Below are 20,430 nucleotides of genomic sequence, written 5' to 3'. Positions count from 1 at the left end.
AGCTAGTATAGCTCTCTGCACTCCTGCTTTATCAGGACCTTGATTTCACAAGGATGTACACAACCCAAGGTGGTATCTATAATTGCCAAATTACCCATATTATTCATTCGATTTATTAAAATAATATTGATTTAATTAAAGAACTAGATGGGAAAGTAACAATGTAAAACTAAGTAACATCCATTGTAATCATCTTTATTTTCCAGATGACCATTGGGTTCTACATAGATCCAAAAGTTATTCTTAGAAAGTAAAAATGATGGACAGCCACAGATACCCAAATATCTTTGCAGAAAGTAGTGTTTAAAACATGTCGTCTTATACCAAATAGAACAATTCTTAGAAACCATTTCTGAACATCACAGTGCTGGATTTATAATAAAAGGTCTTCCTCCAGTACTGTAGCATTCCCTAGGTATATTTGGTTTTAGTTACTACAATTTCCCTTTATCTTTTCTTCAATAAGAAATTTCTTATTAAATTAGAATACATCCTGAAATTAGAATATATATAATCTTACATTTCTAAAGAATCTTGGCACTTCATAAAAAGACTGAAGAATGCTGCTTCTCATATAAGGGAGGTATATGGAGAATGCAAGAAAGAGAGAATGAGCAAACGACTGTCAGTTGAGTGTGTATGCCGTTCAAGGATTGCTCCTGAACTGCATCTTAATAAAGAATGTAATATATAACTTTACTATAAAACAACAGTAGCCATGCTGGCCATGAGAAAAAAGTTGAAAAATCAATACAGAACACATCTTTATCAGGGCCAATAGAAGTTTCATAAAATAATTACAAGTATCAAAGTTCATTTCATTTAATATATATATTAAAAGTTTTAAAAAGGAAGACAAAAACTAATACAAACCAATATAAAGTAAGAAGAAAAGAAAAATCAGAAAGCTAAAAGTGCAGGAAATGAAAAAAGAAAAAATAGAAAAAAAATTGCAAAGAAGTAGCTCCCAATCTTTACAGCAGTTCTAAGTACAATTATAAATTCACCTCTTACTCTAAGGTTACAACATGACTCTCTTCTTTCTATAATCTATCCTGTCTAATCAAAACCATAAAGCATACGTTCATTTTTTCTGTTTTATGCAAAAAATCCATAAGAGGTTTCCAGTCAGCAGTAAACATAGATACTGTCTTTTCTCTGATCAAAGAAGTCAATGTAGACATCTCAGCAAGTTCCATCATCTTCACCAACCATTCCTCCATTGTGGGTAATGCCAAATCTTTCCATCTTCGTGCATATAATAATCTCGCTGCAGTTATCATGTACAAAAACAAAGTTCCATGACTTTTTTCCAGCTGTTTGTCCATCAATCCCAAAAGAAAGACCTCTGGTCTCAAATGAATATTAATCTTTAAAATCCTCTGAATCAGTGTGTGTATTTGAACCCAGAATTTTCTAGCTTTTTTACACATCCACCAAACATGGTAAAATGTCCCTTCTTGTTGTTCACATTTTGAACATAAATTTGAAGTGCCTTTATACATTCTAGACAATTTCTCTGGTGACATATACCAATGGTACAGCATTTTATAAAAATTCTCTTTAAGAGTGTAAAATTCTCTTTTAAGAGTGTAGATTTCAATCCTTTCAATTACATATTTTCCCATTGTTCCATCTGTATATTATAACCAAAAATTTTAGCCCACTTTATCATACATTCTTTCACTTGTTCTGCTGTTTTAAATTTCAATAAAAGTTTATACATTTTAGTAACTACATGTTCATTTGTACACAATTCTATTTCAAATTCAGTCTGACAATGTTCAAAACGGTAAACTGTTTTGTCTACAGTAGTTTAAATCTTTCTAATAACTATAAATAAGAAAATGATTGGCAATTATATCCCTCTACCGCCAGTTCTTCTCTTGATTTTATTTTGAATTCCCCTTGATAAAATTCTAGTATGTCATGATAGGTTAGCCATTTATGTTTGCCTATTAGTTCTCACCTATAAAATGCTTCTTGTGCTGAAATCCACAAAGGTGTTTTCAGGCACAACCTGGGTTTGTATCTATTCCATATTCTCAATGTCTAACATAATGATTTTTAAAATTCACATTAGCTTTGACTTTATCATACCACAAATGTCCATGCCACCCAAATCTCGGGTCGTGTCCTTCTAACTCCAAGAGCCTTCTATTTCTCAGCAGCACCCACTCTTTCATCCAAACCAAACAGCAAGCTGCAAAATACAATTTCAAACCAGATAGATTTTGCAGCTTGCTGTTTGGTTTGGATGAAAGAGTGAGTGCTTTTTCCTTTTTCCTTTGCATCTTGTAACACCTCATATTTAACTCATGTTTTTTTCTCCTACCACACAAATTTAGATGTATCTTTCTGCCACTGTTTAAATGGTGCATCAGTTGTCAAAACAGGTCTTGTCTGAGACAAAAACATCATTCTAGGTAAGACATTCATTTTTATCACAGCAATTCTCCCCAGCAATGACAGTTGTGGTTTCTCCCATTTTAATATGTCTTTTTTAACTTCATTCCATATCTTAACATAGTTATTTTGAAATAACATACAATTTGTTGAGCAGGGCAAAGCAGTTTGCTAAACTAGTGATCAGTATTAGGAGAAACAAACACAGACAGTCCGTAGTTTTTCTTCATGTGTAGTCTATTTACAAATAACAGTAGAGTGACTTACATCAGGCAAAGAACTCAATAGCAGATACAATTCAACAGCAACGTAGTCATAGCAGAGAAAGAGAGAGCAAAAACTTGCTAGGCTCTCTTTTATACTACTTATAGCCAATCAGTTTGGGTTAGCTATGCCTAAGCTTTTTATTGCTCACACCTGTGAGTGAGTGAGCCAATTTTGACTCTGTTTTAGCATCAAAATTTATTTCCCTGACACAATTCATATTTGTCATAGTGATACCCAAATATTTGACCTACTTCTCGAACTTAAAACCTGTTTTATTCATCAATTCATCACAATTGTTTTGTTGTGAACCGTCCAGAGTCCCTCCTTGTGGGGAAGTTGGGCGGTGATATAAATTTGATATATAAATAAATAAATAGAATAAAAATTCTGTTTCATCTTCTGTTTTCATGTTTTTTGTTAACATCTTTGTCTTCTGTTTATTAATCATAAGACCTGCTAACGCACCAAATCTTTTAGTTTTCCCACTAATGTTTCAATTCCCTTTAAAGGATCTTCCAGAAACAACACCAAGTCATCTGCAAAAGCCCTTAATTTATAAGTTTCATTTTTAATCTTTACTCCCACAATCCTCTCGTCTTATATCTCTATTCAGTATTTAAAGAACCAAAATAAACAAGAGAGGAGACAGTGGGCATCCCAGACTTTGTCCCTTTTGTATCTCACAGGGTTTTGTTAGATCTCCATTAACAATTATTTGTGCTTTCTGTGAAGTATAGATCAATCACACCCATTTTATAAAGTTCTCTCCAAAGTTCATATCTTTCTTTGAACAAGAAAGCCCAGTCCAAATTCTCAAAGGCCTTCTCTGCATCTAACATGGCTTGTTTTTCATTATGTTGCTCCAAATAATCCAAAATGTCCAACACCTTCCTAACATTGTCCTTTAACTGTCTTTTAGGTAAAAACCCTCACTGATCCTCTTGTATAAATTCTTGCAAAATTATCTTCAGTCTGTCGGCTAGAATTGTTGTAAACAACTTGCAGTCATTATTTAATAATGATATTGGCCTATAGTTTCTTGTTAAAGTCAAATCTTGTCCCTTTTTAGGTATTAGTACTGTATTGGTCTCTTTCCAACTCTCTGGCACCTTTCATCCCTGTAAGATAGAATTCATTGTGTTTTGTAAAGGTGGTAAAAGTTCATCCTCAAAATGTTTATAATAAAAACCTGATAATCCATTTGGTCCAGGCACCTTTCCTGGTTTAATCTTTTTTATAGCTTCAGAAACTTCCCTTATTGTTATAGGTCCATTCATAATCAGTTTCTGTTCCCTTGTAATCCTTGGCAAATTTTGTTTCTTTAGATATTCATCTATTTTCTCCAGAGAGATGTCGCCTCCTTTATATAAGTTGGAATAATATTGATGAAATGCTTTTTGAATAGCCATGCTATCCATTAATACAGTATCCCCTTGAGGTAATTTGCCTTGAGTTCTTAAACACTTTCAGATGTAATTAATTTACAGTTAAAGAGAGATTTTCTGAGCAGCAAGATTAGAGAATTCCACTTGGTGAGTCAACGTTCTTTCCGGATTAAAAAGGAAAAAAAGAAAAATGGTTTCAAAGATTTAAAAATCTTTCACAAAAGGCTTAACGAGTGGATATAAGAAAGTTTAAAATGGAGAAAGAGGATAGTTATTTTGAAAATTATTTTTTGGTGAAAGTGCTTTTGAACAAATTGGAATTAAAACAGACAAATGAACTGGACCTTCGTGGGGATGTTTCTTGCTTACTATTAAAAAGTGCAGACAATTGGTGAATTTTACAAAATAAAAGATAAAGATAATATGACTCAGACTGTGATGCTGACGGTAATTACAGCGTGTCATTTGAGATGAAAGTATTTAGGGCACAGTAAGATAAAACACGAAAAAAAGGGGGGAGGGAGAGAAGCTTGTCTTTTATTCTTTCCCTTGCAATTGAGACACTTTCACTTTTGGATTACAATATTACAATAGCAACCACAAGAAAAGCAGCAAACACAACAGAGGGGAGGAGAGGATCACTACAGCAACCTGCAGAGAGGGGAATTAAACCAGATTAGCTTCATAAAATGTTTGAGGAATTGGGCAATATGTTAGCTGAATCACTTGATATTAAATTGACAGTTTTTGAAAAAATGGATCAAAGACTTGTAAAGATGAAAGAGGAGTTGAAAGAAGTCAACAAGATGGAAAGCTCTGTAAAACAAGTAACAAGAGATGTAAAACAAATTAATGACAAAATGGAGTAAGACAGAAGTTATAGACAGAGAGTTGAATTTGGCTCTATTGGAATTAAGAGAGAAGGAATTTTGTTTGAAATTTAGAGCAATCCCAGAGGATTCTGGTGAAGATTTTAGAGAAAAGGTTATTAAAGCTTTAGCAAATGTTTTGGACTGGGATGAGGAGGATACAGAGACAGAAACTGATAAAATATATAGAATATAAATACCAGATTTGTGGGAATAAGAAATGTTCCAAGGGATGTCTTGGTGCACTTTGTCAGAAAGAAGACAGGAGATCATGTTTTGCAGCAGCATTTTAATACAAGACTGAAGATTGATAATACAGATGGAATTGTTCTTTAAAAAATTCCTATTAGAATTTTGCATAAGAGAAAAGAGTATTCTTTTTTGACTGAGAGATTAAAACAGAAAAAGATTCCATTTCAATGGGACAAACTGGAAGGTGTTATTTTTACTTTTAAACAGCAGAGGTTTTGACTGAATTATGTCCAGAAGGCAAGGGATTTTCTAGAAAAATTTAAAGAGGAACTGGAGGAGATTCAAACGGAGGTGTCAGATGAGACTACACAAAACCTTCAGCAGACGCAATAGGAAACTGAAAGGGATGATACTGAACTAGGTGCTACGAGTATCAACTTTTCTAAATTGTTGGCTTGATTATGGATTACAAATGCTTAACTTGTAATATAAATGGAACAAATGCTCCTCAAAAAAGAAAAAAAAATGAAAAAATTAAAATATAATTTGCCTACAAGATACATACATTAGAAAAAAGGACATAAAATATTTGATTTATAAAAATTTGGGTGAAGAATTTATTTTAGCAGGAACAAAAGAAAGAAAGAAATGGAGTTGTTTTGTATATAAATTTTGCAGTTGAACTGGATTTGGAGTAATTATTTGGTTCAGCTACACAACCTTATACATTGGGCTAGTTTTTAATTGTACATGGGTCATTTGGCAGTAGGGAAAGAATTGATTGCCACAGAAAGAGACTAGCAGGATACAAAGCAAGCTGAGAATTATTCCATTTACTGTTACTAATGTCATACTTGCTTACTTTAGTCCTTGGGTTGTTTATTAAAGAGAAGGATGGTACAAGGAGAGCCGGAATAGGGAGCAATAAAAGATATAAAGGGTTAATTCAACATGCAACAATTCACAATGGGTGGGAGAGGATTCTGTTAGAAGATTCAGGGTTTCTGGAAAGCATCCTTACTCCTAAGAATAATCTTTACTAAGCCCAAAAAACAGAGTGATAAATATTTCCAGCTTACCTTTCTGGAAATTAATTGAGAAAACAGAGGGTGAACGATAGTTTGCCATAATTGTCACCAATTGGACAAATATTTGTGTTTCTGAAGCTACAATGTATTTCCATTCATTCCTTTAAAGGTCCTTAATATAACTCTGATCCTCCTGTGATTCTACAAATACAAAGTGTGAGTTTTGAGGACATAACATAAATTGGCTAAGAGATTAATAGCAAAATTACTACATACAGTGTTTTGTATTTTCTTTCATGTTCAAAACTGTTACACAGGAAGGGTGATACTAGTAATTCTCCACTGTTATTAAATCACATGGTTTCTAGACTTTGCAGGATAGATGTCAGGAGAATAATACTCAACAAAAGAGTTTTGCTATTTCTTTTAATGAAAAATAGGATATAAAGGATGTAAAAAAAAAATTATAATAAATGCCATTAGCCCCTTCTGATGAGCCATGCACATAATTGACTGAGACATACTTATAAGCTTACTTATAGTAATCACAAGAAATAATAATACAGGGAGCCAGTACCATCTTCTATTTATGTACCAAATTAGACAATTGGGTAGACTTTAATACCCACTTTCACTTTGGTATATTCTGAGAATGAAACTGGCTTGAGGAATGTCTTGCTACTGATATCAAATAGTAATTGTTATCATATGTAGCTCAGGGTTGAACTGTGGAGTCCTTGGGGTCCTCTGAGCTTGGTTGTTTTCTTGCAAACATAAATGCATAAATGTTTGCAAGAAAACAACCAAGCTCAGAGAACCCCAGGGTCTCCACAGTAAATGTTAGGATGTTGTGCTTTTTCCCACACGATCAGGAAATGCAGTCTTCCCCACCTACCACCATTACTATCTGGGTTGTTTTCATGCTTAGGGGGTTCTTAGTTCCACTGTGACTTCTATTGTCAATTAGTCTGGGTTGTGATTCTTAGCAGACCAAGGTGTTGAAACTGAACATAATACATGAGAAATCACTGAGGACATTGACACTATTCCACTACCCATTTGCTCATCTGATTCACTGGCATGATGAGTGACTGGTATCCCACTATTCTACAAACACAAGAAAAAAAAAAGAATTAACTTCCTGGATCAAATCAAAGACCCGCCTGGTCCAGGATTTTAATAGCACCCATTCAAATGCTGATGAGTTTATTTACTTAGTTCCTATCTTTTCAGATAAAATATTTCAAAGTATTTGAGTAAAAATCCAGAAGTATTGCATGGAAGTCATAGTTATGCCCAATTGTTTGTCTTCCAAAATTATGTCCTCAGGGGCACAAGCCTTTTCTATATGAAGATTCCATTAAACTCTGGATTAATTTTAATTATGTTAAATAATGCAAGCTGATGGCTATCATTATACCTTGAATGTTTTCAGACCAGATTTGAGAGCAGATGCAATGGCCATCTACGAATACTTAAAATGTTATCACAGAGATGACAGGACATTTTTTCTTTGCTCCAGGGACAGAACACAAACCAGTGGGTTCAAAGTTATGTGAAAGGGGACTTTGATTAAACATTAAAAAACATAATGAAGCAGAAAGCACTGAAAACTTCTGATTTTTCTTCATTAGATATGTTAAGTACAAGATTATTTATTTATTTAAATGGTTTATAGAGCCACATATTTCACAACAGTAACCCTGGGCAGCATACAAAGATTAAAACCACGACAACATATAACCCATGACACCCTGGTTAAAACAACAAGCCCCCAAAACATAAAGCCACATCATCAGCAGGGCTCACCTAAACTCCTGACCCAAATGCTTGGGGGAACAACAGGGATCTGCTGACCTTGGCAGATCTTTAAAAATAAAGCACGAATGGACTTGGTTAATGCTTGGATGAGAGATCCAAGGACCATGTGGAAGAGCCAGGAAATTCCAGAGCCACATGCTAGACAAGAAGTCAAAAAATCCTGGAAGATGATGACAAGCCACTTTTATATAGTTGCCAAAAAAACTACTTGGACATGTCTATGAAATTACCAGGAGTCAAGCTCAACTTCAAGGAGATTTTACCTACTAGATTTTTTTCTGCTGGCACAGAGAAGGGATTACATGATCTTTGGAGTGCATTCTAACTATATTGTATGATTCTAGTGATGAGGACACTTAATGCCCACATTATTGAAAAACTTAACTGCTTATGGCACATTTATCCTTAAAATCTGAAGAAGTGGGAAACATGTATAAATACAATAAACACATATAAAACTAATCCAGTCCTGTCACTTTGGCTTTCAATTGGTACCAGCTGAATGACTGAGCAGAGTTACTTTCAAAATCCCAAGATTCAAAAGCAATCACCACTTCTCCAAGGAATACACGATGTCTGAAAACTCCAGAGTGCCAGACAGATATCTGAAGCTGTCGGGTTTCCAGTTGGGAGTATTCAATCTTGTACTGTAAAGATAAATGGTGTTACTGATTGGTGTGAGATGAACAAACACAATGTATACAGGTGCAGCATCATTATATAGCACATTCACCGATTCCTGCCATAAATCACCACCTTCTAAGATAGCTTTAAGAATAAAGTTATGCCACAGTTGATTGGGAGGTGATCTAACAATCTTTTAATCCTCAACCAAGTTATATCTAATATCCTTCTTTCTTGAAGAGTGAGGCTGCCCACTTCAAATCAAAGCTGATCCAGGAACTTTATGCTTTCCATTGAACCTCATGGAAACTTTGCTTGCCTGCAATTGGATCCAGTTTTCAACCTATACAGATTTAAGTAACTTAAATTAAATAGCTCCTTTAAGTTTGACAAATTACATATCAACAGTAGAAGATCAACTATTTACCCAAATTGTAATATGGTTGAAACTATTTTGAATGTTACATAATCTATCATTTAGTAAACCAGCCTCTCTTTTAGATAATGTAGACTCAGAAGTTTCACAAGAGTTCTTCTTCAGCTCCAAAGATTTTAAATGCTTATGCACTTTTACTTTATAAAATAACTCAATAAAATCTCTCTTATATTCTAAGTGTTACTCAGTGGGTCCAAAGAGAGCATGATAGCATCTTTGAAATTAATGAATAGTCTTCCCTAAAAAAAGGGTAAAGTCCCATCTGTATTTAAGAATCAGTACCCAAGATTCTTACAAGCCAGTGCCTATACTCAGAAGTCCTACTAAATGCAACAAGACACGCTCCTAAGTAAGGGGCCATTGGTGTATTTGCTTAGGTATTTCTTCTTTAAGAACGTTTCCAGACAAGACAGTTTTGGGCAATCAGCACTGAGTAACAAATTCAACTATGTGTGGGATGAACCTAATTTTCTCTGCTGTCAATCCAAAAAGCAAGATCAGCACACTGGTGAGGGTTATTCCCACTCTTCCATTCTGAGTACTGATTTCTGGACATCAGCTACCATCATTCTGTGTGAAATGCTGCAAAACTCCTAGACAGTAGCAAACAGATCTCTCTTTATTGCCATCTTGCAGTCATCCAGTCTGATCTAGTGGTTAAGGCACAGGACTAGGAGCAGGGAAACCTGAGTTCCACTTCTGCCTTAGGCAGGGAAGGCAACTGGGTAATGTTGACCCAGTCACTCTCTCAGGCCTAGGAAAAAGTCAATGGCAAATCACCTCTGAAAATGCTGCCTAGAAAAATGCACTGACTTGTCCTTGTAGTTACCAGAAGTCAAAAGGCAATACATACAAGAAATGCAGAAATCCAAACACTCTCTAGTTGGTAGCAAAGAGACCTCTCTTTACTGTCCTCTAGTTGTCAGGATTTTACCACAGATGGGATAATCCTAATAATACCTATTTTTTAACCTATACAGTGGTTTTATAGAACTGCTTTGAGTTATCCCTTTTATTCTGATTGCATCGGTTTTTATAAACTCATAGGAAAAACTTTAGCTCATACAGTGGAAGGCATACATAAAAACTGTATGTTCTCCTCTTCCTTGATTCTTCACAGGATGACTAAGAATTGCTTAGAATACCTTTAATGTTTCTTGGAATGTTGGATTCAGTGTGTTCTTTTTGACAGAAGTCTTCCGTTTACTCTGAAGAGATTTATCAGGCAGCAAGTAAGTCTTGACATATCTTTCAATCAAAGATAGAGACAGCAGTAAATACATGTGAAAAGAAGAAAGGAAGGAAATAAAGCCACATGAGGGTGGCTAATTAACCCTGTAATGATCAACTGTACGTTTTTTCTCTCTTAGTTTTATAAATGCAGCATTGATATTTTTGTATATGAAGAGCAAGGAAGGACTTCACAGGTACTAGACTGCTTTGTAAAATGTAGAAGTTTCTCAAGTTTTTTTTAAAGAAATCAGGAGAGTGTTTAACTTCTATAACAAGAGTGTCAATGGACATCAAATTATGACTTATACAACAAAAATTATGACTTATACAACATAACTTCATGGTTCTTTAGTCTGCATTTTTTTTCTTTCCCTTAAGATCACAGTGGAACCACTTTCTGAGCATAAGAATGTTCTATAAAGAAGCATTTCTTTGAAATAAGTAGGATTTCAACTTTAATTTTGACTTGATGACACATGGTCAGTCAATCAGTCAATCAGTCTAGAATGTGTGATCTTCAATCCATTAATTCTGAGAAACAAACTTAGTAATTACATCATGAATTTGAAATGTACTAAATTCAACAATACAGATAGCACAGTTACCTTTAGGGTTCAGATACCACAAACAAGTTTTTAGACACCATGAAACTGCCCTAGAGCTATTTCGGTTTGAGCTTTTAGTTAGGTTTTATATGATATGATAGGGTGGGTGTGCTCCAGGTCCCTTCCCTTGAATGCTGTCATATAGCCAGACCCAGGAAGCACACCTTTGCTGTAGTTGTCCCTGCCCTATGGAACACTCTTCCCCCAGAAATCCAGCAGGCCCCCATCCTTCTAGCCTTCTGGAAGACCTTGAAGAGCTTGGGGGACAGTGGGGGACAGTGAGGCTGGAGCCCAGCAAGGCAGAATGCTGATGGTGGGAGAGTGCTGCCCTGGGATGCCAGGAATTTTTATCGTGGTTGGTTTGTTTGCTTGTTTTTATTGTTTTGTGAGCCACCCAGGGTTGTAGTTTATAATATGGATGGCTATATAAGACTTTTAAATAAATCTATCTATCTATCTATCTATCTATCTATCTATCTATCTATCTATCTATCTATCTTCTTTCTTTCTTTCTTTCTTTCTTTCTTTCTTTCTTTCTTTCTTTCTTTCTTTCTTTCTTTCTTTCTTTCTTTCTTTCTTTCTTTCATATTAGCCCTTATTATTCTTTTGCTACTATGATTGTGTGTCTGTGCCTTCAAGTCAGTGTTGACTCCTGGCAACTGCCTAGACAAGTCCCTGCAGGTTTCTTGGCAAGATTTCAGGATCTTTGCCCTTGCCTGCTTCCTAGGGCTGAGAGAGAGTCACCGGCCCAAGGTCACCCAGCTGGCTTTGTACCTAAGGTGGAACTAGAACTCACCATCTCCCAGTTTCTAGCTTGATGCCTTAACCACTACACCAAACTGGCTCTTGCTACTATGAGTGAAGTATTGTTATGACTCCTGACTCACCCTGACTCACCTTCAACGGCAAAACTGGCCCTCTGATCTTATGCAACACTTACATTTGCTACAGGTTACAATCTATGGGCTGAAAGTAAGGGGGCATGATGGAGAGTTATCCTACTCAATCTTAAAACAAAGATGGGAGGAAAACAAGCCTATGAGTGCCTTCTTCCTGAAGCAAGGAAAACAAAACACCATTCAGTTGCAAAGGGCATCAAGGAATTGTACATTCAGCCATTTTTTGAACATCATTAATGCTGTTTCCTTATGGGCTCTTCTGCATGGTCATGTTACAGTGCATTTCACCTGTCCTAGACTTTGCAGAAACATTTGCTGGCATAATTTGCATTGTCCTAGGAGATAAACCAAGCTCTCATTTGTCTCAGCAACAAGTTTCCTGAGTGGTCCAGTCCTTACAGCTTTACTGCAGGACAATTTAATGGCAGACATTTCCCCAGGGTTTGTTTTCACTCCCATCCAACATCATCATCACACTCCTGAAAGTGTTGCAGGGCTGGCTTGGAGGACTGTGGTTGGTGCCTGGAAGACAGGCTTTAACCATCTGCCCAGCTGGTTACATGAGTGACAGGTCTCCAGTACAGAGAGACTCAGACTAGTTCTGAGTATGGGTCAACTGGTCTTCTGGAGAGTCTAAGGGCAAAGGGGAAAAAAAGTTAACTCAAATGCAGGGGGATCCATAGCCATTCTTCTAAGGTACAGCAGAAAGGGTGGGGTTTGTTCTTCCATGAAAAATCATCACCACTACCATTTGCAGATCAGAAGGTCTAGAATTTTTTTTAACTAGGAGGCTCTGTGTCCTGAAATAGTTTAAAAAATTGATTTAGAGGAAAAGAAAAGCTAACTTGAAGGGAAAATTAAAGCAAGCTATCACTAATTGTATTAATGATTTTATTTTTAGGTTAAAAAAATTCTATAACACCTATGTATCCACAGATGTATACATAGATGTCCATTCCTAATCATGATGATATCAGAATGATGAAATGGGCATTGTGACATCACATTCAAGTTCATAAGGGACAAAATTTGCATCACGATACGTTTCATCACTTGCCTCCCCTTCCTCCCCACCCCCTTCGGGACCCCTACCTATGCATCTTCACAAAGCATATTGTTTTAGAATTAAAATACAGCCTAGATTTTTAAAAAGTAAACCAAAAGAAACTTACGGATTGCATTTCTTCTTTTCCTCCTCTCCATAAGCCAAATTCCTGCAGGCACTGATGCATACTTCCAAAATGCCAAATTTGAAAATGTATCTAATGGCAAATTCTATTTCACCACGGACATCGGCTTTTGCAAAGTCACCAGTCTCACTGCAAGAGCTGGTAATGCTGTATAAACTGCCCTGTATAAGACAATGAATTAATCCAATAGGGTCTAAAAGACAGAACAATCTGTCTGCTTTTTACCTCTAATTGAGCCTAAAACCTAGACAGTGACTAGATGGCATGAAGGGCTAGAACCAGGTTTCTCACCCTTGGCAACTTGAAGATGTGTGGACTGCAACTCCCAGAATTCCCCAGCCAGCATACTGACTGGGGAATTCTGGGAGTTCAAATCCACAAACCTTAAAGTTGCCAAGGTTGGAATTCACCGGGTTAGAGGGGATTTTTTGCATCTCTTTACCATCATTTATTGGTTGTCCAGATTTTTGCAGCCCAGATCGGAACTATAGTAAAGCTTAATATACGAAGAATAAAACCAAGACTTCCCACACAACTAATCTGAAGCGGTTCTCTGCTCGACTCTCCAAAATTGAAGAAAGGCCCATTATAAAGGTAAACAAATATGTAAGTTTATATCATTACTTCTGTCTCCGAAACAGGTGTTTTCTGTACATGTTCTTGAAAGATATATGGCATTTCCTGTGAGTTGGGTTAATGAACTGCCAAGCATTAAAAATCTATTTCGTTTTCCACACGCAGTAATGGAAGCAAGAGGAAACAGGATCACTACTTGCCCGTCTTTTATCTCCACAGATTAAGGTGTCGTTTGTAACAATGGAGGGTATGAACTCTACACTCAGTGCTCTTTTGCAAGCAGTTCTACTGTCATCTTCTTCTCCATTGATGAGCTGTTGAATATGTGGAGCTTTCTTTATCTGTAAAAAAAAGGAGGTAATAATATATAACTCCTACTTGTACTGATAAAACCAACACTAGGTGGCTTCTAAAATGTTAATAAAATATGCAGTGATAAAAGACAGTAAGCTGAAGGATTCAGTCAATGGTTAAATGTGAATGATTCCATAAGGTGAGCCTTTTGGTAATTAAAACAATGCCCAGCAAAATGGACAGTTTAAAAAGGGGCCCTACTAGTTCCATTCACTACCATACTAGATAGTGGATTGCATGTGAATCCATGGATATTCTGAGATTAATGGGGACACTGTAGTTGTGGAAGTCCCACATGAATATTTCCCCTCCCTATCTGTAGTTGGAGAGGAAAGATAAATAAAATGATTTCCCAAGTATATGCTAATGTGATTACAGCTATGATGTACACCAGTGTTTCTCAACCTTGACAACTTTAAGCTGTGTGGACTTCAACTTCCAGAATTCCCCAGCCGGCATGCTGGCTGGGGAATTCTGGGAGTTGAAGTCCACACAGCTTAAAGTTGCCAAGGCTAAGAAACACTGAGATACAGTAAACCTCCATATTTTGCATAATTTATTCAGTTCACAGAACCTGTTGTGTTTTTATAACCAAGAAAACCTGATTCAAACACAGAATTTGATCCTGATTCAAGTACAGAATGCCCAACACTCCCATTAATATTTTGTATCTCAACAGTCATCTGAAAAATGGCAAAAGTATATTTGAGTACCCTAGCTGGAATATCAATAGCAGGATCAGATAGGCTTCTCCTTTCCTTCACTGGATCCTTTTGTTGCCCATAATTTGCTGTGAGAAGGTATTTCTCATTGTCCACGTCATTCTGTGACTTTGAGATTTCTAGAGGAAATAAAAGAGAATTAAAAAAAAAATGCAGCATTTATTATAATTATAAGACTAAGCTTTATAATTATTATAGTAACTATAAGGCTAAGCTTGCATCATTTGAAGTATTATATTCTCATTGGCATCTTCTGAAACAAAAACAGCCTATGAGAATATATCAGTGTAATATAGCTTAGATTAGAGCTATACTATTCAAAAGATCTTTATTAGTGAAAAATGAAGTCTTTACATAACTGTCCAAATGCTTCACAGATTTTAATGCTTTAGGGGAGAAGAAATGTCATTTTCAGATGGAATCCAAAATAAAAGCTTGACAGCCACTAAACACTTCAAATGTCTATTATATTTGCTATACGCATTACAGGAGAAGAGCAAATATTTGGCAAACAGAAGGTCCCATTTTCAGTCCCAGGCATTTACAGCAAGGCCTCGGGAAACATGGTAGAGCTCCTGCCACTCAGTCTAGGTCTGGGTGAGCAGCCTGATGCTCCTTGGGGCTCTGAGCGTCCATCCAATGCCTTGAGTACAGCTCCAATCATTCCTCCAAAAGTTGCCATCAAACTGTAATGGAGTGACCCCACGTGTGATATCAAAAGGCACATCTTTTGACAACAAAGCAAGGAAATTCTGAATGTTTGACTTATAAAGCCATTTCAAACATCATCCTTTGAAACAGCAATCAATGTTTATTTAGCCATCACTTGCAGCGAACGAGCCATTTGACAGATTGTGATGTCTGGGCACAGTGTCATACAAAGCACGGTAACACAAAGCACCTCCTCCCAGAAGGAGGGGAAAACAAAGGAGAGAGGGATTTGAGAGACAGGGGTGGAAGGACAGGTCTAGGGGAAACCTCCATCTTGTCAGGAGTTTCTCATGGGAAGAAATTCATCCCGTTATCTGTACAACAATATTATGTCTAGCTTATGTAGCTTATGTAAACAAAACAACTTGTGATTGTGTGTTGTGCACGTATACTGCTAATTACTGCCACCTATTGGCGTGTGTATGCTAGTTACCCAGTGGGGGGGTATGGAGTGACAATATAACTGGAGCATTGTATGTCCAGCCCTGCAGTTGCAGTAGAGCGTTAGCCACTATGTAGGTATGTAGTTTTATGGGTTATGTAGTTGTAACAAATAACCAAGTAGTGTACCTCTTCTCTGAGAGTTTTTGGCTAGAGACTTTATGTTTGTGGATAAGTCTTGGATACTGAATATATGAGAAGACTTTTTTTTTATATTTTGTATACAACTTGTATTTTATGAAGTTTTGTATTTTTATCAATAAACAACCAGATAGTATATATTTTCTGGCTGAGTTTCTTTGGAGAACAAGATATGGACATTGCAGTTTGCAAACCTCTCATGCTGGTGTGTATTTTTTCCCTGGGCAAAGGGTTTCTGGGAGCACTGCTGTACTCCACTCAACACATCTATCAGAATGTCAGGTTTAAGAGTACATATTTAGTGCCATGGAAGGCAAGGATATAAGGATTCTATGTTATGCCCATTAAAACCCTGCATTATTTAAGGAAACTCTGTACACCCCATTTTAAGCAATTTAATGAAAGCCAAATTGATTCCTTCTTTAAATGTTAATAAAGTGTTTGTGCTGTTCTCTATCTTCCCAATGTCCCCCTAGCCTCAAATACATGTGTAGAAACAAAGGAGAAAAACAAAAGAATTTCCAAATCAGGAAAGGGCTTGGTGATGACAGTAGCATCAACGTATCCTTTAAAGCAGGAGTCTTCAAACTTTTTCAAGCCATGGAACCTGTTAGTTTAAATCAATCAATCAATCAATCAATCAATCAATTAATCTTGGATCAAGAGGCAAAGCTCTAGTGACAGAAAAATAGCTGCATTTGAATGAGCTTTTTTTGTTGTTGTTAATAGTCTCTCATGGAACCTCATTGAGTTCTTGCAGAAGCTTAGTATTCCAAAGGACATAATCTGAAAAACCCTGCTTTAGAGATATCCTGGGTTAATGGGATTATGCTTTAATTTGGAAGGCAGACCCTTGGGCAGGCACAACAGAGAGTCCACAGCACACATCTATAAAGAAGCCAGATCCAATCAGCTCCTGGTAGGAAGTACAGCCATAAGTAGGTATAAATTAGAGTAACAGTTTCAGTAGGCATCTACCCCAGCAGTACAGGATCAATTTTTATTCTATTATGTCCTCTCTTGACACATGAGTGTACTGTCATCACAATATCTATAGTACAGTTTCAAAGGAGGGAAACCTAGTCAGTTTAGTGGAAATTTCTCTCAGGCAATTATGTACCGAACTGTAATCTACATATGCACAGAGTGGAGAATGAGTTATAAACTGGAGATGCTGAGAGTAAGAATATAGAAAATGTTTCATGACTTGCTATTTATTTCCTCTTACGTGGCCCTATATTTGACTTAACCATAAACATGTTGATAAGTAGAAAAAAATCCTTGTTCTGATTATTTCTCAAATAAGCATAGGTACAAATCATGTGTGAATTTTTATTGCCGAAGATGTTTCAAGGTAAGATATACAGATCCCTGCTTTGACATTGCTGGAAATAAACTCAATGGCATGGAACATCCAAAAAATATAATTGACCACTTTGATTCATGTCTTCACAAAGGACAGAAATTAGAAATGAGTGTAACTATTATCAGTTTGGTAAGAGTATGCCGAACTCTTTCAAACGACATAAAAATAACTCTTTATGATGGGTGGGTCTGACATCTAATATTCTCCATCTACTTTTTTTTTAGTATGGTAAATAGTTCAGCTACACGAGCTGTTAACTACAATCAAAAGTGGTACAATGAAGAAGCAGGTTTACCACCTCACTAGAACTTATAATACACTTTATTAACCAATAATGATGATGCAGTTCCTTCTAAACTGTCAAACTTGCAGTTCCAATCCAGACTTGAACATTCACTAGGCCAGTGTTTCTCAACCTCACTGACTTTAAGATGTGTGGACTTCAACTCCCAGAATTCTCCCAGCCAGCATGCTGGCTGGGGGAATTCTGGGAGTTGGAGTCCTCACATCTTAAAGTCAGTGAGGTTGAGAAACACTGCACTAGGCTGTACCTTTGATACTGATTCTGAACCTCTTTCTTTAACTCCTCCAAAGCCAAAAGACAGGGAGTGAAATCTTGCTCTTCTCCTAACTACTAAATTACCTGACCTATCCTTTTAATACAATATCTTATTTCATAACAGTAAGGGCACTTACTTTTTATATGTGTAGTAAAAGACAGAAATAAGTTTTCCACAGACTTGTGGAAACTCTGATTAAGTTCCTGAAAGAAAAAGAGACATGAAAAGATAAGTAAAATGGAGTTACCTTCTCAAGGCTTCCTGGATCACAGAACCTCCCTTGCAACTCTTAAGGAAACACAGGTGCAAACCTGCAAGCAGAGCTGGAATTCCTGCGTCCTAGCAAGTAGGAGAATATCCATGGTTGCATTGTTGTTGTTGTTGATCCACCTATCAGATGTTGTTGTCTGATGGTGTTAAAAGTATCGTCGCAGGATGGAAGCTGTTCCAATAAAGCTGCCTTTTGCAATTGACTGATGGTGATTTTGTCAATGCTGATGTTCAAGTGGTGCTCCAGATGTTTTGGGATTGCACCCAAGGCGCCTATTACTATTGGTACTATCTTTGCTTTCTTTTGTTTATTTTTATTTGCAGGTCTTTGTATTTTGTGATTTTCTCCAGTTCTTTCTCTTCTATTCTGCTGTCTCCAGGTATTGCAATGTCCACTATCCAGACTTTCTTGTCTTTCTTACCAACAATAGTTAAGTCTAGGGTGTTATGTGGCAGGTGCTTGTCTGTCTGAATTCCAAAGTCCCAGAGCACTTTTAGCTTCTTCATTTTCTATTACTCTGTCTGTTTTGTGGTCCCACCAGTTCTTGCTTACAGGCAATGGTATTTCTTGCAGATATTCCAGTGCACCATTGTTGCTACTTTGTCATGCCATTGTTTGTAGTCAGTCTATGCGATCTTCTTGCAGCAGCTGACTAGGCGGTCCACTGCTGCAAGAAGATCGCACAGACTGACTACAAACAATGGCATGACAAAGTAGCAACAATGGTGCATTGGATTAATTATTAACTGATAATTGGATTAATGGTGCATACATTATTGTTGTTGTTGTTATTATTATTGTTGTTATATTTTTATCCCACCAACTCTAGGTGGCAAACATACCTAATACTCCTGCCTCCTATTTTCCCTACAACAACCCTGTGAGGTGGGTTGGGCTGAGGGAGAGTGACTGGTTCAAAGTCACCCAGCCGCCTTTCATGCCTAAAACCAAATTCTGTTCAGTCCTTTGATATCTACAAGATTACAAGGTTTGCCATAGTAATCTTATAAATCCAAGCCAATATTTAGAGCTACCAGGTCGGGGTTGCAAAAATCCAGAAAACCACTAGATGTTTGTCACTTTGCTGCCACCTAGTGGCCATCTGGACGTTTGCAGCCCTGATCTGGTAAATGATTATTATAATTATTACATTTCATTTTTGAACATGTTTAAATAGGAAATACAATTCAATCTAAGAGTTCTATCACAGTAAATTCTATCACAGGACATGCTTTATTCTATACATATAGCCTGGGAAGCTTATAGCATTAAATCTGGACAGTCACAAAACCTTATGGGATTAAGAGTACTCTTAGTGAACACCTATTAACAAAACCAAGTACAAATAAACCATGGCAGCTCACCAACTCATTCACACGTTAGAGAGATTATTACCCCCTTGATGGAATGGCTGGAGAGGCAGGTCTTGCGAATCAGCAAACATAATTTAATGAACAATTATAGCCATTAATTCCTTATCCTGCCCTTGCCATCAGCTTTCCAGTTTTCCTTACTTCAGTCGCATTCTTACTTTACTTGAAAATTCATCACTATTCTCTTCATTAAAAGTTTTAAAGCCTTTTTAACTTAAACAAAACGTTTAGCCACTTTCAAAATGAGGCACTTATTTTAATTGACATGCTTATATTATTTTAAAGTATGTCTTCCAAAGGCTTAAACTGGGTAACAAAGTTCCCCAATTACAACAAAAGGCAAAATTCACTTTCAAAAAATAACAAGCAATCAGGCACTACAACTGGTTTGACTCAGCGTTAGCTCATGGGAATTTTAAATACTGCTCCCTGCATTATATTAAGGAAAGACCCTGGCTGTAGAATATGAACTGTTAACTAATCTTGGGAAACTGAACAGATACCTTCACCGTCCTCATTTTAGTGGAATTAAATGATAAAATTAAATCTATCATGAAGATGGGGCAAATGAATAAACTGAGAGTTCTTCCATTTTATAATAGGAAAGTGTATCAGATCCCAGAGTGTGGAAGAGGCAGCTCAGGTTAAACAAAAGGCAATCAAAATTAATTCCCTTCCAAATTAAGGAAGAAAATGTTACAGAAAATGACCATAGCATGGTTATGGTTCAAGACAGAAGGAGACTAAATAAATGTCTACAGTATTGAACTGAACTGAAGAGGGGACTGAACACTGAACAGGAAGGCGCTAGTGGCCAAGACAATGGTTACAGAAAATATAGCTGAATTCAGTGTTGTCTCAGTTGACAGCACTTCAGATTTACCCCAAGGGATGGTGGATCTCTATCTGCTACTTAGGTCCATGCAGCCCCCTTCCCCAGATACATTCACTTCCTTTACC

The 20,430-nt window shown here is 36.6% G+C and overlaps 1 protein-coding gene across 1 annotated transcript in view; it reads right to left on the bottom strand.

Annotated features, from left to right (window-relative positions):
• Window positions 1-6,595: 6,595 nt before the first annotated feature.
• Window positions 6,596-20,430, bottom strand: part of SYTL3 (synaptotagmin like 3) — a 29,903-nt gene continuing 16,068 nt past the window's right edge. Inside the window, exons 7-12 of the mRNA XM_007425977.3 lie at window positions 17,963-18,029; window positions 14,599-14,726; window positions 13,732-13,872; window positions 12,938-13,116; window positions 10,174-10,276; window positions 6,596-8,615 (exon numbers count right to left, since the gene is read on the bottom strand). Coding sequence (XP_007426039.1) covers window positions 8,427-8,615; window positions 10,174-10,276; window positions 12,938-13,116; window positions 13,732-13,872; window positions 14,599-14,726; window positions 17,963-18,029 — 807 coding nt within the window. The 3' untranslated portion in view covers window positions 6,596-8,426. The remainder of the gene's footprint in view (window positions 8,616-10,173; window positions 10,277-12,937; window positions 13,117-13,731; window positions 13,873-14,598; window positions 14,727-17,962; window positions 18,030-20,430) is intronic.

This window comes from Python bivittatus, unplaced genomic scaffold, assembly GCF_059951505.1.
Source record: "Python bivittatus isolate LINGU-HERP-01145 unplaced genomic scaffold, Pbiv_v1 ctg000020_np1212, whole genome shotgun sequence".
Lineage (NCBI taxonomy): Eukaryota > Metazoa > Chordata > Lepidosauria > Squamata > Pythonidae > Python > Python bivittatus.
Note: the sequence above shows the minus strand (reverse complement) of the source record. Positions and strands in the feature narration are given on the sequence as shown.